At 46.1% G+C, this 19,110-nt stretch overlaps 1 protein-coding gene across 7 annotated transcripts in view; it reads right to left on the reverse strand.

Annotated features, from left to right (window-relative positions):
* LCP2 (lymphocyte cytosolic protein 2) overlaps positions 1-19,110 on the reverse strand; it is a 581,277-nt gene that overhangs the window by 22,747 nt on the left and 539,420 nt on the right. For all 7 annotated transcript variants that reach the window (XM_085617865.1, XM_085617869.1, XM_085617864.1 and 4 more), the window contains one exon: positions 4,904-5,053. In XM_085617865.1, the coding sequence (XP_085473991.1) occupies positions 4,904-5,053 (150 nt within the window). The remainder of the gene's footprint in view (positions 1-4,903; positions 5,054-19,110) is intronic.

A 19,110-nucleotide genomic window follows, 5' to 3' on the forward strand; every position in this document is an offset into this window, starting at 1 on the left:
AGACTTGCACATTTTGTCCCCCTTTTCTACTGGCTTTTCTGTGACAATGGAGCACCTAATTCACGTTCCATAGCTTTCCAGTCTGTGCTCCCTTTTGTATGTTCCCTTTGGTAAGGTTCACGGTCCCAGTGACCCTTGTGAGCCCCGCGTTTGTTTTTCCCACGCCTAATAAAGTTTCTGGCAACTATTTTTTTCCTAAAACGAGTCGTCGAGTATCCCCGGACGATTTGTTCTCTCTCCCTGGATTTCATTGGCTGGTGTCCAACCAATCACAGTACAGCATAGGACGGTCTGCCCTATCATCGCACTGTTTACTTTTCACTGCCTACCTATCGAGTTAATCTCAACTTCCTTTATACGTGCCCCGCGCCAGGGCTCCTCACTTTCTGGACCCGGTGGCTTGAGGCATTGCAGGTTCCAAACGGGTGCCGAGCAGCGAGGGCGTAAGTGAACACACACCCTCCCTTTTCTTTGTTGTTTCAGTCTTTTACGGTTAGCGTGCGTGATACTCAGCCGCCCGTGGCCGTTCCTTCTCCCTCTTCTTTCTTTCTCCTTTTTAGGGTGTGCCATATTGCTCTCACCCCCACCCCGGGATCCCTGAGGTTACGAACGTTCTTGCCTCACAGTAAGATCCTTTCTCTATTCTCCCTGCATTTCTGGTCTACCAGGAATTACACACGGGCCACGCTAAGTCGTATCCCGGTCCATATTTGCTTTTGACTCTCACATAGCGTCTATGTTTCACGGATGTTCCGATATACAGTACTAGTCACGCTATTCAGGTGAAGTCCTACTTCACTTCCCTGACACCGGTAGCCGGTTAATCTTAGGTGCACTGTCTTCACAATTACTGCACCTGAGGTACTTATTATTGGCACGGCCTCATCTGAGCACCATGTTTGAGCCTGACTTTGTGGCGCTTTATTACGAGTTGACCACTCACATTTACAATTATTTTTTGTTTTGTCTTGTGTTTGTGTGTCTTTCCTTATTACAGAATAAACTCGTTTCTCTCCACCACGGTATCACTTGGCGGATTTTGCACTGTATATGTTTTTCACACAGTAGCCCACGGTAGGGTGAACCTTAGCGCGTTCATACCACCGGGGCTTTTGCACTTCCACTCTGGTCCTGACGAAAGCCTGTTGAACACACATTAAGGCAGAAACATGTTGACCGCCATGGAGTGAACCAGGTCTTTTATTTTTTGACCCTCACTCCTTTTTAATTCTTCCAATTAGCAAAACTATTAAATTATCCTTTTTGACTTAATTGGAAATTTTAAATTCACTGTCACTTCACAAAAAAAACCCCGCTCCGCAGTAACCTGGCGTTGCAGCACACTGGGATGGCACTCGGCCATACCCAGTGGAGCCCGATGATGAAGCATGTCACCAACCAGGTTGGTGAGTGAGGGCTTTATACATAATTTGTATCATCTTCATAGGTCTGCGTCCCACCCAACAACATATTGGTTGGTTCCGAACCTGGAGACCCGTGCCTTTTTGATGAAAGGCGCCTTGTTTACATTACACTGACTTCGTTGTTCTGTAGTCTTTCCCTTGAGGGGACTAGTCGTGTTATTACCCTTCCTCTTCTGTTGTTGATTTAAATGAAAGGAGAACCACACAGTGTTGATATAAAAATATGTATTTATTAATATAACACTCTCTACTAGTCTCTATACGAGACTAGGGCACAAAGTACACAATACTAAATCAATAGAACATTCGTAAATAGCACAATACACAGCGGGTTCCAGGGGGAGACTGAACCATATACTAAAAAAATGGTATAACAATAATGACTTGACTAGACACAGTTCCTAGAGCACGTAGAATTGCTGGAACCCCAAGGAACCACCCAGAGGAGTGACACGAACGCGTGCTCCGTACAACTCTATGGGAAAGTCACAGTTGTAAATTTACAAGTTAAGGACACTTCTGAGAGGACTTCGAGCAAACCCTTTGGAACTTAGGAGGTTCTAAGGCCAAACCACCAGTGAGTACCGAAGTACTCGTGCTACCTATTCCAGAGGAGCCGGGTGCATAGGGGTCAAGTGCTGTTGGAAACCTTCGTCATTTTCACTGGAGAGCTGCAAAGAAGTCCTGCTACCAGGAGAGGGAAGGATGTCCAGTGGAATTCAAGCCTGTATTTGAGGTGAGAAGAACCTGAAAGCAAAGGGGACAGAGTCTGAGTCACTTCAGGAGACCAGGGGCTCGGTAGTCGAATGCCCACCGATGTTGAGTGCTTCAGGAGTGAAGAAGGGTTGCTTGACTCTGAAGCCACAGGGACCAGGAGATGTCGAGGACAACCAGAGTCCGGGGGTGAGCTGTCCCATGAAGGATGTCAAGAACTGAGAGGTCAATGTCCTGCTGGTGCACCAACAAGCCTTGGCAAATGCAACCCACGCGGTCAGAGGAAACAGGTTACGGTGTGGACCAGCAAGGTCCAGGGAACTCTCCAAGAGATGGAGAGTCAGGGCACATCTGGAGCAACCAGATAAGCCCAAGAATAAACAAGGTGACCCTTGAAAGGACTCACAGGCCAACAGACCAGGGATCGCGAGGAGACCTCAAGCAAGTTTGCAAAGTACCAGCCCACAGAACACTCGAGGAGTGGAGGCTGAAAATCTTTGGTGCAAATACTGCTCGGCGTCAGGACTACACGGAGTCCAATGCACAAGCTTAGGAATTGTCACTGAGCAAATGCAACTGCAAAAGTATGCAGTGCACAGGCGTTCGGGTTGCACGGTCCCCATGAGGGATACTGGTCTCAGAATTGCTGAGAAAGCAGATAAACCTCAGGGACCTTCGGGAACCCACCTCTTGTGTTGCTGAAATCTTTGGCGTCCTCAGGAGCTCAGGAGAAACAAACCGGTCAGATGCATTTAGGTGCCTGCTTTTGCAGGGGAGTAACTCCTTTACTCCAAGGGAGATTCTTCATTCGTCCAGCATCGTGCAGGCAGTCAAAGTGCTTGGTTTCTTCTTAGCAGCATCTTGTCCAGGTAAAATCTAAAGTCCTGTAGTCAGGTAACCCACTTTATACCCATGGTAGAGGGTTGGAAAGATTCTGTGGACCCTCCTAGGGGAGGGTCAGAGCAGAAGGGTGGCTATACCCATGTCCTTTGTCCAGTTTCGTGCCAGAGCAGGAGCAAATGACTCCCAGAACTGGTTGAGCTGGACTATGCACAAGGACACCAAATGTGCCCCCAGTGCAGACTTTCTGGCACTCTCAGAGTGCACCCACCCAGCCCCTATACACTAAACCCTGTCTGTGAGGTGGTCATACCTCCCTGTGACAGGATGCCTATTGTCATGCCTTCCTCTGGTCAAGCTTGGCTCAGCAGCAAGAGAACAGAATCATGTGTGTGGCTGGCAGCGTCATTTTTGTGCTGCCCAGGTCGAGAAAGCTGGTACCAGGTAGACCGGTGACCCACATTGGTCCCTTTGGAAGGGTGGAATCTCACCTCCCACACCAGTTACTGGTGTGGGAGGTATGATTCCAAGATGTCTGACACCAAACACGACATGTTTCTAAGCAGCCATTTTAAAGTTAGCATTTACCGCGAGGTTATAATGCACTTAAACATATATATCTGGCTGCGTCACAGACAACCCCGGAGAATGGTCTCCGAAGGCTGCAGAGGAGCTTTGCTCATGCAGGGACACCCTCTCACGTAAAACCCAGCACCCTGCCTTCAGGATTGTAAAGGCCTGCCATAGGGGTAACTGATAGATTTTAAAGTGTAGTGATTTAGATAGATATAGTGAACCTATATCTTAAGTAAGTGGTGCAACCACCTGTTTACACAGTCTGCTGTTGCAGGCTTGTTGTGTCAATTTGAATGGCCTCTCAGGGGTGGCATAATACATGCTTCAGCCCATGGAAGGCCTCTGGGGTACCTATGCCCTGGGTACATGGTGTACCATATACTAGGGACTGATAAGGGTACCCCAGTATCCAATCTGGAGTGCACCTAAAGTACATGCATTGCAATTTAAGGGAGAAAGCAGATAGACTGGGGTCCTGTGTAGCAGGATCCCAGTCAGACTAGTCAAAAACCAGCAAAACACCAGGAAAAAAAGTGGGGGTATCTATGCAGTCAGATCCTACCTTCCTACAATGCCCTGAAATAATCAAAAGTAGGCCACTAAAGTAGGACAATTAAATGATTAAACAGTGTCACATGCAAAAGAGAGAGAACAGTAAGGCGTGGGGCGCTTGGTAATGCATTAAGGGTGGAGGCACATAGAAAATTCATTTCAAAGTTATTGGAGAAAAGAAAAATGGAATGAAAGACACATTGCAGAGTGTGATGACATGCAGTGAAAGACGAAGGAGGGAAATAACAGGATGTACATGGAGAAGCTATTGTGAAAATGCAAGCAGAAGGAAGTGGAGGTCCCGAAAGTGTTCCAGTCCCTAAAATTCAAAAGAGAAAGCCACTGTAATGGCCTGCAGTTTGCTTTAAAAGATGCCAGTCCTGACACACCGTTACCGCCAAGAACCAGGTAACCTATCACACTCATCAGAAGTGCAATATCCCTCTTCAACAAATAGACATCACACTAGCAGCAAGTGAAATGTTCATCTTCATCAAACATATATCACATCCATGAAACATATATCATACCCATACAAGTGCACTGTAGTTACTCACCAAATAACACAATGATAACTAAAGCTAAGCCTCTGGTGATCAATCACATCTCACAAGTGAAGTGAACTACCTCTTTTCCCACACACAACCCCATCAAACTGTGCATGAAAGACGTTTTCAATGTCCCTTACTGGCATGCTGTCCGAAGAGTTGTTATCATATAAACAGGTTTATATATAAGCAGCTGAATGGGATTGTTAGTCACATCGGATATCTGATTAAAAGATAAGAAAACAGTACCTCTTTTCCTCCTGTTCCTAATAAATAAACAGCTTGGCGCTGGTCATAACGAATTTGAACATTGTAAACTTTATCGTTGAACAACACCATGAGTACAAAGGGTTGTGCCGTGGTTTTCTTAGAGCTGTTTCTCACCAAATAAGTGCCATCCTTAAAGAAAAAGAATTTAGAAATCATGTATATATGCGGCAACATTTACCAGTCAAAAAAGACAGAACAAAGTTATTTGCTTATTGTATACAGGAATTGTCGTGATAAAGTCACAGTCATGATAAAACCAGGGTGAAAATAGAGGCCCAATGAAATCTACATGACATTAATCATCACTCTTTAGAAAAAATAACGGATTTGTATAGGACTCGCCTCCTAAGCAGCCAAATATTGGGGCTACTGAGTATCAAGGAAGCTTAGCCTAGTTTCCACTGCTGGCCTCTTTCACCCACCACCCTACACACTTCCTGTCTCTTCATCTCAGTCTTGTAAGTTCTATTTCTTGCCTGTGTTCTCTCTTTGTCATCCTTTTTATATATTTCATAGCAGTGGAGAACAGGCCCATCCCTCCAGCCCCTGGCTGAGCTCTGTGTTACGGGGCTCAGACCAAACACAATGCTGCATTTCAGCGTTGTGATTGGCTTTGGTGAGGGAGTCTGGGTGCCTGCTTCCTGTTCCTGGAGTCAGAGACAGGAGAGTAGCAACAGAGATGCAGGACCAGATCTCAAGTTAAGTTTTTCATTTTTTTATTCCTCCCCACAATCCACCCTCATGCCCGCCCCCCACTTGCAAGCCATGGCTGCCGCCACTATTTCATGTTTTGTTACTCCTTTTTAGTCCCTTACATTGGAAAGTGAAATGAAACCAGTGAATGAATAAATATTGGCTGAGTATTGTGGAGTAAGCTCCCATTACTTCGCATTCTTTACTTCATGGGATGTTACATCACAGGTAAGTTCATCAGAGTCTTTACATCACAGGTAGGGGCATATTCTCAAGAACTTGTGATAATCATCGCAAAAGCAACTTAACTCAACCTACAACATCGCAGTCTATCGCGCAAAATATACGCCGTGCTAACCAAGTATTCACAACACGGTGGTACCATGCGATAGTCACCAGATAACGCGTCAAATGGCCACGTTAAAATCAACGCTACGCCACAAAATTGCAAAACACGAACGCAAAAAAAGCTGCGATGAGGCGTAGCGTGATACAAAAAGCTGCGAAAACCAGCCACAGGCCTGCAAATCCCATGCGTCTGGCAGGAAAATGCACTATAAAAGCAGAACAAGAAAAACACACTAGAAACAATCCAAAGTACACAGCACCATGGATGTACCCTGACCGAGCGCAGAGGCCAAGGCGAACCCAACAAGCCCCACAGACCACCAGCAAGGTACCACGGGGTCGGAAATGCCAGGGAGAAGAGGGAGAGGAAGATGGGGTGTAGTCAGAAGCAACGCAAGACCAGTGTCATGGAGGTGACAGAACACTTCCAGCAACTGTCCCACAATCAGACTACCTGCAATGCAGCCGGAGTGTCGAGGAGTACAATGGATGAGGCCAAGAGGTGCTGGCATGACCTGAAAACCTAAACCAGGCACAAACTTGCTCCTAACAGAAAGGCAGCAACGGCAACAGGAGGTGGGAGTCCTGCGCCACAGGAGGAGCTGGAGGAAATGGAGGCCAGTCATCAGTGTGGAGACGTTGCAAGGAGGTGGGAGCACGGACACAGCTCCAGAGGACCTGACACAACAACAACAGGGAGGGTAACAACCAGGGAATGGGGGGGCGGGGTATATGGGCACAATGGCACACATGCACAATCAAGTATAGCACACTGCACACCCACAGTGACCCAGGATCATGTCCCTCATCCTGTGGCACACTGCAGCACACACACATAGCAATCACAGCACATCCCATGACAATGTGGCACAAAGTGCAACCCCAACACTGCAGAACAGGGGACACAACTGGGTCTGCTCATGCGCAGAAACAGGGCAATCATATCGGAAAGAGCAGGTAACTGTAAGATGCATATGCACGGGTACAACCTCACATCCGTCATGTAGTCCCAATCCCTCCCCCCCAAATTGCCAGCACCGCCCAAACAGTCACAATGTACATTGTCACTCAGTTTGCATGTAAACAAGAACAATGGACAAACATAAATGTCAACACAATGTCAACATGCATCTCCCCTTCACATTCCAGAGGGACAAAAAACACCTCCAGCAGGTCAGACCAGACAAACCATCAGTGATGCCGGAGACGACCACCACACCTCTGACACCGACGCCCTACAACAGCTCAGGGACTTCTCAGGCAACCCACCACCAGGAGCAGGGCAGCCAAGCCACATAGAGAAGACCGCAGCCCCTGCACAGACCACACAGCAGGAAGCACCCGCCACCACGCTGGCTCCCAACACTTCACCAAGGCACACATCGCATTCCAATGCCAGGTGCCAGAATGCCAAAAGGAGGTGGCCGAACGGGTGCGGGTGGGCACAGAGCTCATGGAAGCCGAAGTAGATCGCATACGTGGGTGTTCAAGTCCCATTAGGGACCACCTACACCCCACAAAGGAGACCCACACCACGACAGCTACACATGCATATGCACATGTGCTGCAAAGAACCACGCCCAGAGCCACCAAATCATCAGTCACACCCTGACGCTGGTCCTCTGTACAACGGCCCGGTCCACTCCTCTTATGTACTGAGTGGCTGACGACAAAGCTATATATCCAAGGTCATACCCGCTGCCTGCGGTGACATGTCTGCATCCGCTGTACACTGTACAAGGTAATGTCGTAGGGTCCAGGGCGCCTATGCATACAACAAGACCACAGGGACACACGCATATATTTTGTTGAACTGGCTACGAGCACATGCGCCCGTACCCTTTATTGGCAGGGCCACATGTACAGTGACGCATGTGCTTGATGTGTGTGGGGTGAGTATGAGCCCGCCCACACGGAGTGCTTGGTGCTGGCAACAACTTTCACAGTGGACACCAGTGCAATGGAAACAGAAAACACCTGCATAACAGAGTCAACTGCTGAGCAACATTGAGGGAGCCGGAGCAAGGACAGCGGTCATCCAACATTCAAACAGAAGTGTCCATGAGTTGCAGTGCACTGAGGTTGGGGCATTAGAGATGAGCGCGCTCATGTGAAGAAACTGCTAGGATTGTGTCCCTTCGGGTTAGTCCTGTTGCAGATGCAGTGGGGTGTGTTACACCTGCATCAACTTCCTCATCAACATCCCAGGTCTCCCACTCTGCCTGAGGTGACATTGCTGCGCAACCTCTCCACAGCACAAAACTCAATCAGTAACAGTACATGGGTTGAGGTGCACTGAGTCAGTGGCACCTGGAGTGCTGAGCAGGGGATCAGGCAGATGATGGCATCCACAACAGGTCTTTGCAAGTCTGTTAGTCTGCCAGTACCACTGTTTCGACTCTGGCAGATGGTTGATGGAGTTGGCCCTGCGATGGTGGCGTGTGCCTCCTGCGGTGATGCGACGTCCGGCCCGGTCACGACTCGATTTGATGTGTGAGCCCTGGTGATCTGCAGTTGAGGCCGGAGGCAGCAGACAGTGCAGGGCCACATGACTCCAAGGCCACCGTCAAAGAGGTCATCCAATATTCATTCAGACAGTGTCCCTGACGTGAACTGCACAGAGTTAGTGGCCCCGGATGCACAGCGGTCAGCACAGGCACACCACCATGGGACGGTGACTTGCGGGGCAGTGAGGTAGGGCCACATGGACTGGGCAGGTCCTCATCGATGTCCGAGGTGAATGTGGTGGAGGGATGCGGGGGACAGTGGAAAGTGTCCTCCAGGGCATGATGCAGAGGTCTGATGTTATCCGGAAGCAGCAAATGGAGGAGTGGAAAGCGGCAGCCTCATTGCCACCACCAATTCGGTGACAGCCACATGAGGATGAAAACTACCCCCTAGTCCATAGACTCCGACTGCACCAATGTAAGACCAGAGAGTGTCCATGAATGTTGGGGAACAGACTTAGTGGTAACGGGACTGGGAGGGGGCGCAGTCTGCGATGATGCCGGTACACTGATATGAACTCCGCGATCGCTAAATCAAGACTCTGTGACCTACTGGACCACAGTGTAGGCCGGAGGCAGCGGTCAGCAGTGGCCCACAGCCACATATCATTGGCTCGTGATGCACAGAGTTAGTGACACCAGGGCAGTTGTCGGGAGTGTTCGATCACCTCCGTAACAATGATCCTATTCCTTCCGGACTGCAACGCGTCATCCTCTTACGCCTCTCCTTGCATGCAATGATATGTATTCTGCCTTTGAATAATAGATGCACAGTTCCAATTCTGTGACCTACTTGTGCACAGCGTAGGCTGAGGGCAGTAGTCCACGTAGGCCCACAGACACGTGTGGTTGTAATGCTATGCACTGACTTGGTGGCACTACATCGAAGGGAGTATAGTGACATAAACTCTGCCTTAAATAATGTTCACTGCCATGGTGTAGTCAGCAGGGCACAACAGACATGTGTCATAAGAAAGCCATGCACAGAGTTGGTGGCACCACATCAAAGGGAGTACACTGATATACAATCTGCAATGAACATATGTACTCTGTCATCGTGTTATCAAGACTCAGTTCCAAATGTGTGACCTACTTGACCTTAGTGTAGGCCGGATGCAGCAGTAGAATCCGTCAACGAGAAAGGAGTAAAGCGGGCCTGTGTCGTGGAGGCTTGGAGCTTGCGCTGGCACTTGGTGGGCCCTCCGTGACACACGCCTGTGTCTGCAGGTGATCAGTGTGGCCTGGCAGCGCAGGGACGGGCCTGACGGGTTCTGGGTCCAGCGGGCCAGGTTCCGACAGGCGCACAGGATCGCAGGCAACCCCGCTCACGAGGACGGCATCGGCCTCGTGGCGGGGTGAGAGGCGCCGCCCTGGCAGAGACGTTGGGAATTCCAGAAGAGGACCACGACCAGGGCTATGTGCTTTTTATTCACACCCCTATGCTGGCCTGGCGTACGCCGGGCCATCTCACTCCACTTACAGGGGGGACGTAACAGGCAACATTTCCACCAACTCCCCCACTGGCTGGGGTGACATGGTTGCATCCACTGTCCACTACATTCCATACACCAGCGGTGCATGTCGCCATGGATATGGGTGTGTTATGCATACTGCGGTCTGTCCAGCACATCGCCGCCACTTTTGGCATTGTGTACTTTCCCAAGCATGGTTCTCCTGCCTCCTTCACACATGCCTGGTTCTCACCTCTCCCCATATTCCGCTATTGTGTGGCTGAGGTGCTGTGCCGTTGATGGCTCATGTTCACGGCTTGCCCAGGTTACCATTGTAAGTTGTTCTGTTGTGTCTGGTGGGTGGGCATGTTGTATGTGATTTTGGGACATGTGCATCACTAGAGTTGTGAGTTGCATGGTTGTGGAGTTGAGGTGTGTGGGGTGTTCATTTGGTACTTGACAACGGGCAGTGCATTCCCATTGGTGCCATCCTGGAAGCACTGGTTGATGATGGACTGTTGGAGGATGAAGGAATCATGCACACTGGCTGGGTATTTGGGGACGACGTTGGTGGAGAATTTCCACAGTGTTTGGATGTTGCCTGCACATTGATGTGAGATGTGTGCTTTCTGTTGCGGTGATTGTGTGCTGTGTCACCAGGGGGCACAAGTAGGATATGTGTGGATTGCCCCCAACACGTGCGTGCATCTAGCTATAGCGTATGGTCCTTGCTTGGTCTCCAGCAGGTCCTGCACATTGTGGTGGACGTATAGGTACTGGGGTACCAGGCTGATGATGCCATCCAGGACAGGTGTGAGGGACTTGGATGCGGCTGGCTGTGAGACTCCTCTGACTCTGGTGGGTGTAGGTGGGGGGGTACCAGAGGCCAACAGGTGCAGCACAGCCAGCAGCTTTGTGTGGGGTGGGATGTTGGTTGTCCGCTGTGTTGGTGCCTTCGGCCTGTTGGGCAATGATGGTCAGAATGCGTAGGATGGTTGTTCTTTTGGAGCCTTTAGTGGGCAATGACATCCTCTGGTGTTAAGTCTGTAAGGCTGGTGCGTTACCTGTGGGTCCGCTGTCTTTGTCCGTGCTGCCTCTGTGGTGGTCAAGGGGGTTGTGGGGGGGGGGTTGTGGTCCTAGGTGTGATGTCAGTGGGTGTTGTTTCCCTATTGGGGCTCCGGGCTCCATGTTCCATTGCTCGAGGGCATCTGTTCTTCTTCATGTTTTGCTTTGGGCTGTGCTCCCTTGGCTGCTGCCGGTTGTTGTCCGACTTTACACCAGGTCAGAGCAGGTGTTAGGGTCCTGCATTATCGCATCTTTCGTGGTCTTTTCGCAGATGTGGCTGGTCGTTGAGAATGTTGAGGAGTGGTGTTATCGCGGCTTTTTGCATGGGAACGCGTACTCTGCATCGAAATTAGCGATAGTTGCCGGGTCATCTGTGGCGATGTTTTCAGTGGCTGCTATCGTGGATAAACTGGTTTTATGGGCTGTTGACACTAGCTTGTGAATGGTGTGATAAATGTATCGCAAATTTGGCTGCGATAATGTGCCGTTAACTCGGCGATAGCTCCTTGAGAATATGGTCCGTAGTTTTTTAAGTACCTTACCTAACAGGCATTTACTTCTCATGTAAATAATTTAGGGACATATTTAAAGTGTTGTGGACGAGTTACTCCATCACAAATGAAACTGATATTCCGTCCGCCTTATTACAACTGCTTTATATTCTTTGGCACTTGAAATAATACGGGCGGGATATCTGCCACGTTGTGACTGAGTATCCAGTCCATAACATTCTAAATCAGACCTTTAATTGTTTAAAGTCACTTGTTTCACAGTTTTATTACTATATGTGTGTATGTTTAAATATGTTTATGCATGCAATATATATATATATATATATTATCTACTTATAGTTAGGATCGTGTTTCCATAGGAAATCCGCAACATTCTATTTGGAATAACTTTGGCGCCAATTGACGAATCCTCACCAAATTTTTAAAATAGGTGGGGTGCTCCGCTCCGCTCCTTCCCTGAAAGTCTCGGGGGGATTCGTCAAGCGGGGGCTGAGAAAAAGGGGGGGTCCCAAAACGCGTTTCCCCATGCATTTTTCCATAGGACCTTTAGTCCAAGTTACAGCCCGAACGGCTGAACAGAATTACTTGAAATTTGGCAGAGAGGTAGTCCTCAGGTCAGGGATGTGCCTTTTGCAGGTCTGGTGTAAATCTGTTCAGTATTTCCTGAGAAAATAGCATTTAAAAGAATATATATATCTGTAAGCGCGCACCGTGCGCGTACGGTAAAACTGACCGTACGCGTACGCTGCCGTGCGCGAGCGCGATTCTGATTGGTTGTTAGATCTTAGTAAACATTCGAATCGGTCGAAACCAGGAAGTGTCGGCCGCCATTTTGTCTCTCGCAGTCTGAGGGGGTGAAAAACAAAGGTAGAGAACGTGAAAAGGGGGCAGGGTGGACAGTTCCTGACCCCCTAGCCTTTGTCAGATGGTACCAGAAGGACCCCCAAGGGCCAAAATTTCCTTTAATTTTTTGGCGAAAAATCGCGGAGTACGCGTAGCGTGCGCGTACGGGAGAAATGGAAAAATTCCGCGAACTGCGCAACGTGGGCGCGCGGTGTGCGAAGCGCACCGCGCGCCGGCGCACTGTGCGCGTACGGTACGTGCACGGTGAAAAACCTTTAAAAAAAAATAAAAATACATAACTTAGCATTTAAAAAAACGTACAAATTCACTGAAAAAACCATAGGTTTCACACACGTTATAGTTAGGAATTAGCATTTAAAAAACCTTGCAAATTCACTTAAAAAACCATAGGTTTCACACATGTTATAGTTAGCTGGACATTTCACTCGTGAAAAACCATTGAAATTCGCCCGTTATAGTTAGTGCAGGCAACTATATCTCACACGAGCGCAATCCTCTGCTGATGACGTCAGATATTACATCACTGATGACATATGTGTCTTTCTGAAAAAAAAATATTTGTAATATATGTATAGCTAAAAATTAATGGAAGTAGACATGGGTAAATAAGTGTCTAAATACAGTGATAGCAGAGGATGGCGGTCGCGTGAGTTATAGTTGCCTGCACTAACTATAACGGGGGAATTTCAATGGTTTGCCTGTAGCCTGTCTCTTGGTCCCATGAATGTGTGTAGTTGGCAGTTGGGCCTTGTATATTCCTCCTACAAAGCCACATACAATATAGAGCTTATGTGTGCCTGGATGGGCCATCACTGACAGGATGGGAGGAAGGAGCTGTGCAAAGCCCTACTTAAACTTGAATAGGCTATGTCCTGCCTCCACACCAAGAGCTGCGTATCCCCTGTAGATAGTCTGGTGCCACAACACGGAAGGCAGGAAGCCTGGGGACTTTAAAGGGAAACGTCTAGAAGTTTCTCCCCACTTCAAAGGCACAACTGGGTATAAATATTGAACCTTAGACACCTACTCTTCAGCACACTTCTGAATACTCTGCCAGGAAGAAGGACTGCTGTGCTGCTACTAGGACTGTCACTCTGCTGGACTACTGCTCTGAAGGACTGCTGCCCTGATGTTTTTATGTGCTGCCCTCTTGCCTGGATGCGAAGGACTGGACCTGCATCTGTTGAACCCAGGATTTCAGAGTGACTCCAAGCTAGTTGGCTGTCCTCCTGATTTAAGCCTCAGGCACAGAAGGCTCCTACAACCTCGACACCAGCACCTGTCCTCTGCCGTCTGTGAGTATGGCCTGCCAATTGGTGCCGCCCACAGTCATGGACCTTTAGAAGTGGACCTAAGCCAGCTTCTGTGGATCCAGTGGAACTGACGCATCTCATCTTCTGCGCTGCGAAACCCCGAGAGGAATCAACACATCGCTACTGCTGCGTGAATCACGCATATGCCAAGAGATGCATCGCAGCCTGCAGTCTAATCAGAACTGCTGCTGCATGATGCATCCTTGGTGCAGGCCCATGCATCCCTCGTCGACGACAGCCTCAACAATGACACCAGAGTCTGCATCACAGCCTCACTGCTCCTCAGAACCAACTCCTTGCCCTGAGTGTGATGAATCCCTGACACTGGACTTCACTTCTCAAGCCCTGTTAACAGGATGCTCGAAGACAACAAAGACCCTCACATCACAGCCTTGCTGCATATTGGAACCAACAGATTGCTTCGGCTGCACGAGGCATCTTCAACGCAGACCCTTGCAATGCTCTACAAGCCAGGATTTAGGGTAATCTGTTCAGCGGGCCTAACTGATAAGCTGTAATCGGCCCGTGCTTTGTCATGGTCAGCCTGAACTTGTAACTTTCTCTCAGTCCAGCATGACCAGATATCCACAGTAGGAACTTTGTGCTTTTTGCGCTATATTTATTGAAATATTTAAACTTACACTTGCAAATCTCCGGCTGTACTAAGTGGATTTTTGTCACATTAGTCTTGTTTTCTTTTTTAAATTACTTTAAATTTCTAATCTGGTGTGTGATCCTTTTTGTGTGGTGTTTTCTCTTGATTACTGTTTGAAGCATTGCACACATTCTTTACATATTGCCTCTGAATTTAACCTGACTGCTCTGTGCCAACCTACCAGAGTGCTGAGCACAGGTTAATTTATGGTTAGCTTGTACCTTACCCTGACATGGATTGTGGTTGCAGTTTGAGTATGGTCTCCCACTGAACCAGTAACTCAATTTACATGTTGGTACTGTATAGGGGTGGTAGGGTGAATTTAGGATTCAGGGATGGGAACATTACAGTGGTAGTAAGGGTGTTTTTAGGATTAAAGGATAGGTATGTTTACTGGTTATATGGAGTTAAAAGGGTGAATGAATCCCTAGCGTTTTGAGTAGTATGGGGTGTATAGTGTTAAGGGATATATAGAGTTAAGTGATACTAAGATATTTTCAGGGTTTATGGATGAATAGTAGAATCGGTGGTAAGGAGTTTTTAATTGTTCTGGGCCTGGTACTGTATAATGGTATAAAGTAGTTTTTAGGGTTCAAGTTTGAATAGAATTAAGGGCAGGAAGAAGTTTTTAGGGTTCTGAGATGGGTAGTTTTAGGGATAGTTAGGTGGTTTCATGGTTCAGGAATGGATAGTGTTTAGTGACACTAAGGAGTTTTAGGGTTCAGGGATGGGTAGTGTAGGAAATTGGGTTGCTGTCTGAGGGGGGTGAAACCCTATTCGAGCAGCAACCACAATTCCTGTCACAGTGAAACACAACCAAACCCAAAATTAACCTGTGTTTAACACTCTGACTGCTTGGCACAAAAGCAGTCATGCCTAAATTAGATGCAATGTGTAAAGTATTTATGCAGCACACAGACGGTAATAAAGTGAAAACATATCATACTGGGGCTGGTGCATTTGGCTTCTTAGCACTTGATTTTTACAAAACCTTTAAAATTGCATATCTCCAGTTCTACTAATTAGATTTAGTTATTTTGGTCTCATATAATCTCATAAAGTTTACTATATTTTTCAAGATTTGTGTGTGATTTATCTTGTGCTGTGTTTTCAGTTTATTATTGTTTGTGTGCTGCATACATACTTTACACATTACCTCTAAGTTAAGCCTGGCTACTTTTATGCCAAGTTACCAGAGGGTTAAGCACAGGTTAATTGGGGTTTTCCTTGTGTTTCTCACTGTTAAGAATTGTGGCTGCTGCTTGCGTAGAGTTTTACCCCCTCAACCAGCAACCACATTTCAGAAAAAATTGTTGTGGTACTACGTTTCTGGCTGATTATACATTGGCGGCACGCATATGACCTGATTGCAATAACACTAAGAATGTACACCTTTTTTTACCCCTCTGGTTCCTTTTCTCCTTTGATCTATTTGTCATATTTTCCACTGTTTAATCTCTATATTTTTTAATGTCTCTGACTGTTCTCTATTTATAATTTCTACTTGATATTAAATCAGAGTTTGGCTTACTTACAAGGGGGACCTTGTTATCTCAGTAAGTGTAAAGTATAGTGGTGGCCTGGCCTGAAATTAAAAGGATCCAGGATGTGTAATCTAACGGGACCCCACACATTTATGGTTACAGTTTCATGAGGGGCATAATATTGCTATATTGGCTGTACAAAAAAAAGAATGGTATGTATTGATAAATGTTGTTATAAAGATATGATAGTTGATAGTATAAGTCTCTTACTAATGTCCAGGATGTATTCAATTGTGTTAAAAACTATTTTTTTCTTTCCCTCCTTTTTGTTGTCAAAACATCATGATATAAATTGTATTAATTGGAAAGATTACCTTTTTCAGCTTCATTCTTTTCCTTTGTCTGTTATGCTATGAATTCTACTGTTACTTGTACTGGAACATGTGTCGACTCTTGTTTATTTACTTTCGGGCCTATGGACTCTGGTATTTCTCCCTTACGCTGATATATGATAAAAAAATTCTTAAAACTGTTATATCCAATATTGAGAATAATTGATTGGATGCGTTTTGATATAACCCTAGCATGTACTACATGAGACATTTGGGTAGCATGTATACTTGTTAATCCACAACGTATATGGTGATTCTTTTTAATGTGGTGAATAAAACGCATTGGCTGTGTTGATTTGCTGTAACATTTGGTTCTATATTTCTACTGTACAAGCACCATAAGGAAGATATGGAATATTCTACATTTTGATTTGGACCCTTTCATTCCATTTAATTTAATGTTGGTGCACCACCATATGTATTTTTCTATATTGCATGTCTAAGATATGTTTAATAAAGCTACTTAGGTGGGCAGCACAATTAGTGCTGCCAGCCTACTATTACCATTTATTGTCAGGTCCTAGGTACATGCAGTACTACTTTACTAGGGACATTGATGTAAATTAAATGTGCCAATTGGGGTTAAGCCATTTTACCATGTTTAAAAGTGAACACATGCATCTTAGCACTGGTTAGCCATGGTAAAGTGCACAGCATCCAAAAAGGCAACAAAAATGGGTACTGGATCCAGGAGCGTGAAGGCAAAATGTCAGGCGATGACACTGCAGAGAGGGCTAAGTACAAAACGTTGTATTTAGGGGTAGCAAGGGAATTTTAAATATCAGGGATAAATTGTCTTTAGGAGTAGAAAGAGTTCAGGAATTGGTAATTTAAATGAATATTTGATGAGTTTAATAAATAGGAAAAAAACTAATTTGTTAATTCAATTATTATTGATGTAAAATTAAATAAAAATAATGTAAGCGTTTAAACGTATTTTAAATTATAATGTAATATCCAGAAAGCCTCGATAGATCGATCAATAGATCGATAGATAGATAGATAGATAGATAGATAGATAGATAGATAGATAGATAGATAGATAGATAGATAGATAGATAGATAGATAGATAGATAGATAGATAGATAGATAGATAGATAGATAGATAGATAGATAGATAGATAGATAGATAGATAGATAGATAGATAGATAGATAGATAGATGGATATTCTTCTCTAAATATATATAAGGGGTTAAAAATACTTATTACCCTGCCTATTATGTAAAGGCATTTCAGGAGTAAAATCATGCAATGAAAACACACTTCCAATGTAAATACCCAATGTAATTTACCTCAATGTACTGTCCTACAAAGTAACAATTGATTTTCACAAGATACATTGAAATGGTGAGGTTATACTAAGATGACTGTGAGAAAATGCCTTGTGAAGTTGAGGCACCTGTGGGATTATTCCTCAGATTCAGGATCCCCTCAAACCATCATGAAAAGAAGCCGATGTGGAGGCACAAGGGCCAAAGTCTATCCAACAAACCTGTCACATGTGAGGAGGAAGTATCAGAACCACAAACCAGTATGGATTTCTCATCTCCAGATTTGAAAGTTAAGGCTTTGTGGAAGTCAATGACCCTTAACAAAATCTCTCTTCAGATTCATATTTTTAAAAATGCTGCTAAATTTAGAAACTGTGCTTAAAAATGGTGATCCATTCTTGTGCGTGGAATATCACTGGGAAATAGAATTTCGGTGACACCGAGAGAAGTGAGGATTTGGCACTACATTTTTGGAGCTACGCTCTAGTCTTAACGACGGCCCACCCTAAAATGGAGGCCATGACACAGACACACTCCTGAAGTAGCTACTGTATTGTGCTGTGGGGGGAACTACTCTGACTCAGTAGCTGTGAGCTGAGTCTTTTTTTTAAGTGTGTTTTAAAAAGTTGTGTTCATTTTAGAAACCATGCTTAAAAACTGTGATACATTCTGGAGCAGGGAATATCACTGGGAAATAGCATTGCTTGGGCACCGAGGGAAGTGAGGATTTGGCATTTCATTTTTGGAGCTGTGCTCTAGTCTTTACGGCCGGCCTGCCTCAAAATGGAGGTCACGGCGCAGGTGCGCTCCAAAAGAAGTTACTATATTGTGCTGCGGGGGGAACTGATTTGACTCAGTAGCTTTTTTAAGTGTGTTTTTTAAAACAAAAACAATTGTGTTCATTTTAGAAACCATGCTTTAAATCTGTGATACATTCTTGTGTGAGGAATATCATCGGGAAATAGCATTGAATGGGCACCGAGGGAAGTGAGGATTTGGCATTATGTTTTTGGAGCTGTGCTCTAGTGTGTACGAATGGCCCACCTTAAAATGGCGGTTGCGACGCAGACATGCGCCCAAAACAGCTACTGTATTGTGCTGAGGGAGAAACTGCATTGACTCCGTAGCTGTGAGCTGAGTCTTTTTTTAAGTGTGGTTTTAAAAATTGTGTTAGTTTTAGAAACCATGCTTTAAAACTGTGATATCTTCATGTGCTGGGAATGTGACTGGGAAATTGCATTGCCGGGGCACCGAGGGAAATGAGAATTTGGCATTACGTTTTTGGAGCTGAGCTCTAGTTTTTACGACTGGCCCGTCTTAAAATGGAAGTCACAGCATGGATGCACACAGCGGGAGCGCTGCTGGCATGCTGAAGGCATGCCTAATGCAAGCCAGTCTGTGCCCGTCCATGCCTATCCTGGACCAGGGGCCAGGGAGGCTGACCCTCTCCCATGAGGTAAGACACAATATACTTCAGGTCAATCGCGAGCTCTTCAGAGAACTCCATTGAAAGCCTGCATGCACTGTATAGACCCCAGTCAGTCGTCCTGGACTTGCCTTATTTGTGGATGTTTTCCTTTGCCGGGTTCCAACCTTTTCTGGAATTATTATATATAGACCTCCAGGCTC

The sequence above is a fragment of the Triturus cristatus genome, chromosome 7, assembly GCF_964204655.1.
Source record: "Triturus cristatus chromosome 7, aTriCri1.1, whole genome shotgun sequence".
Taxonomy (NCBI): domain Eukaryota; kingdom Metazoa; phylum Chordata; class Amphibia; order Caudata; family Salamandridae; genus Triturus; species Triturus cristatus.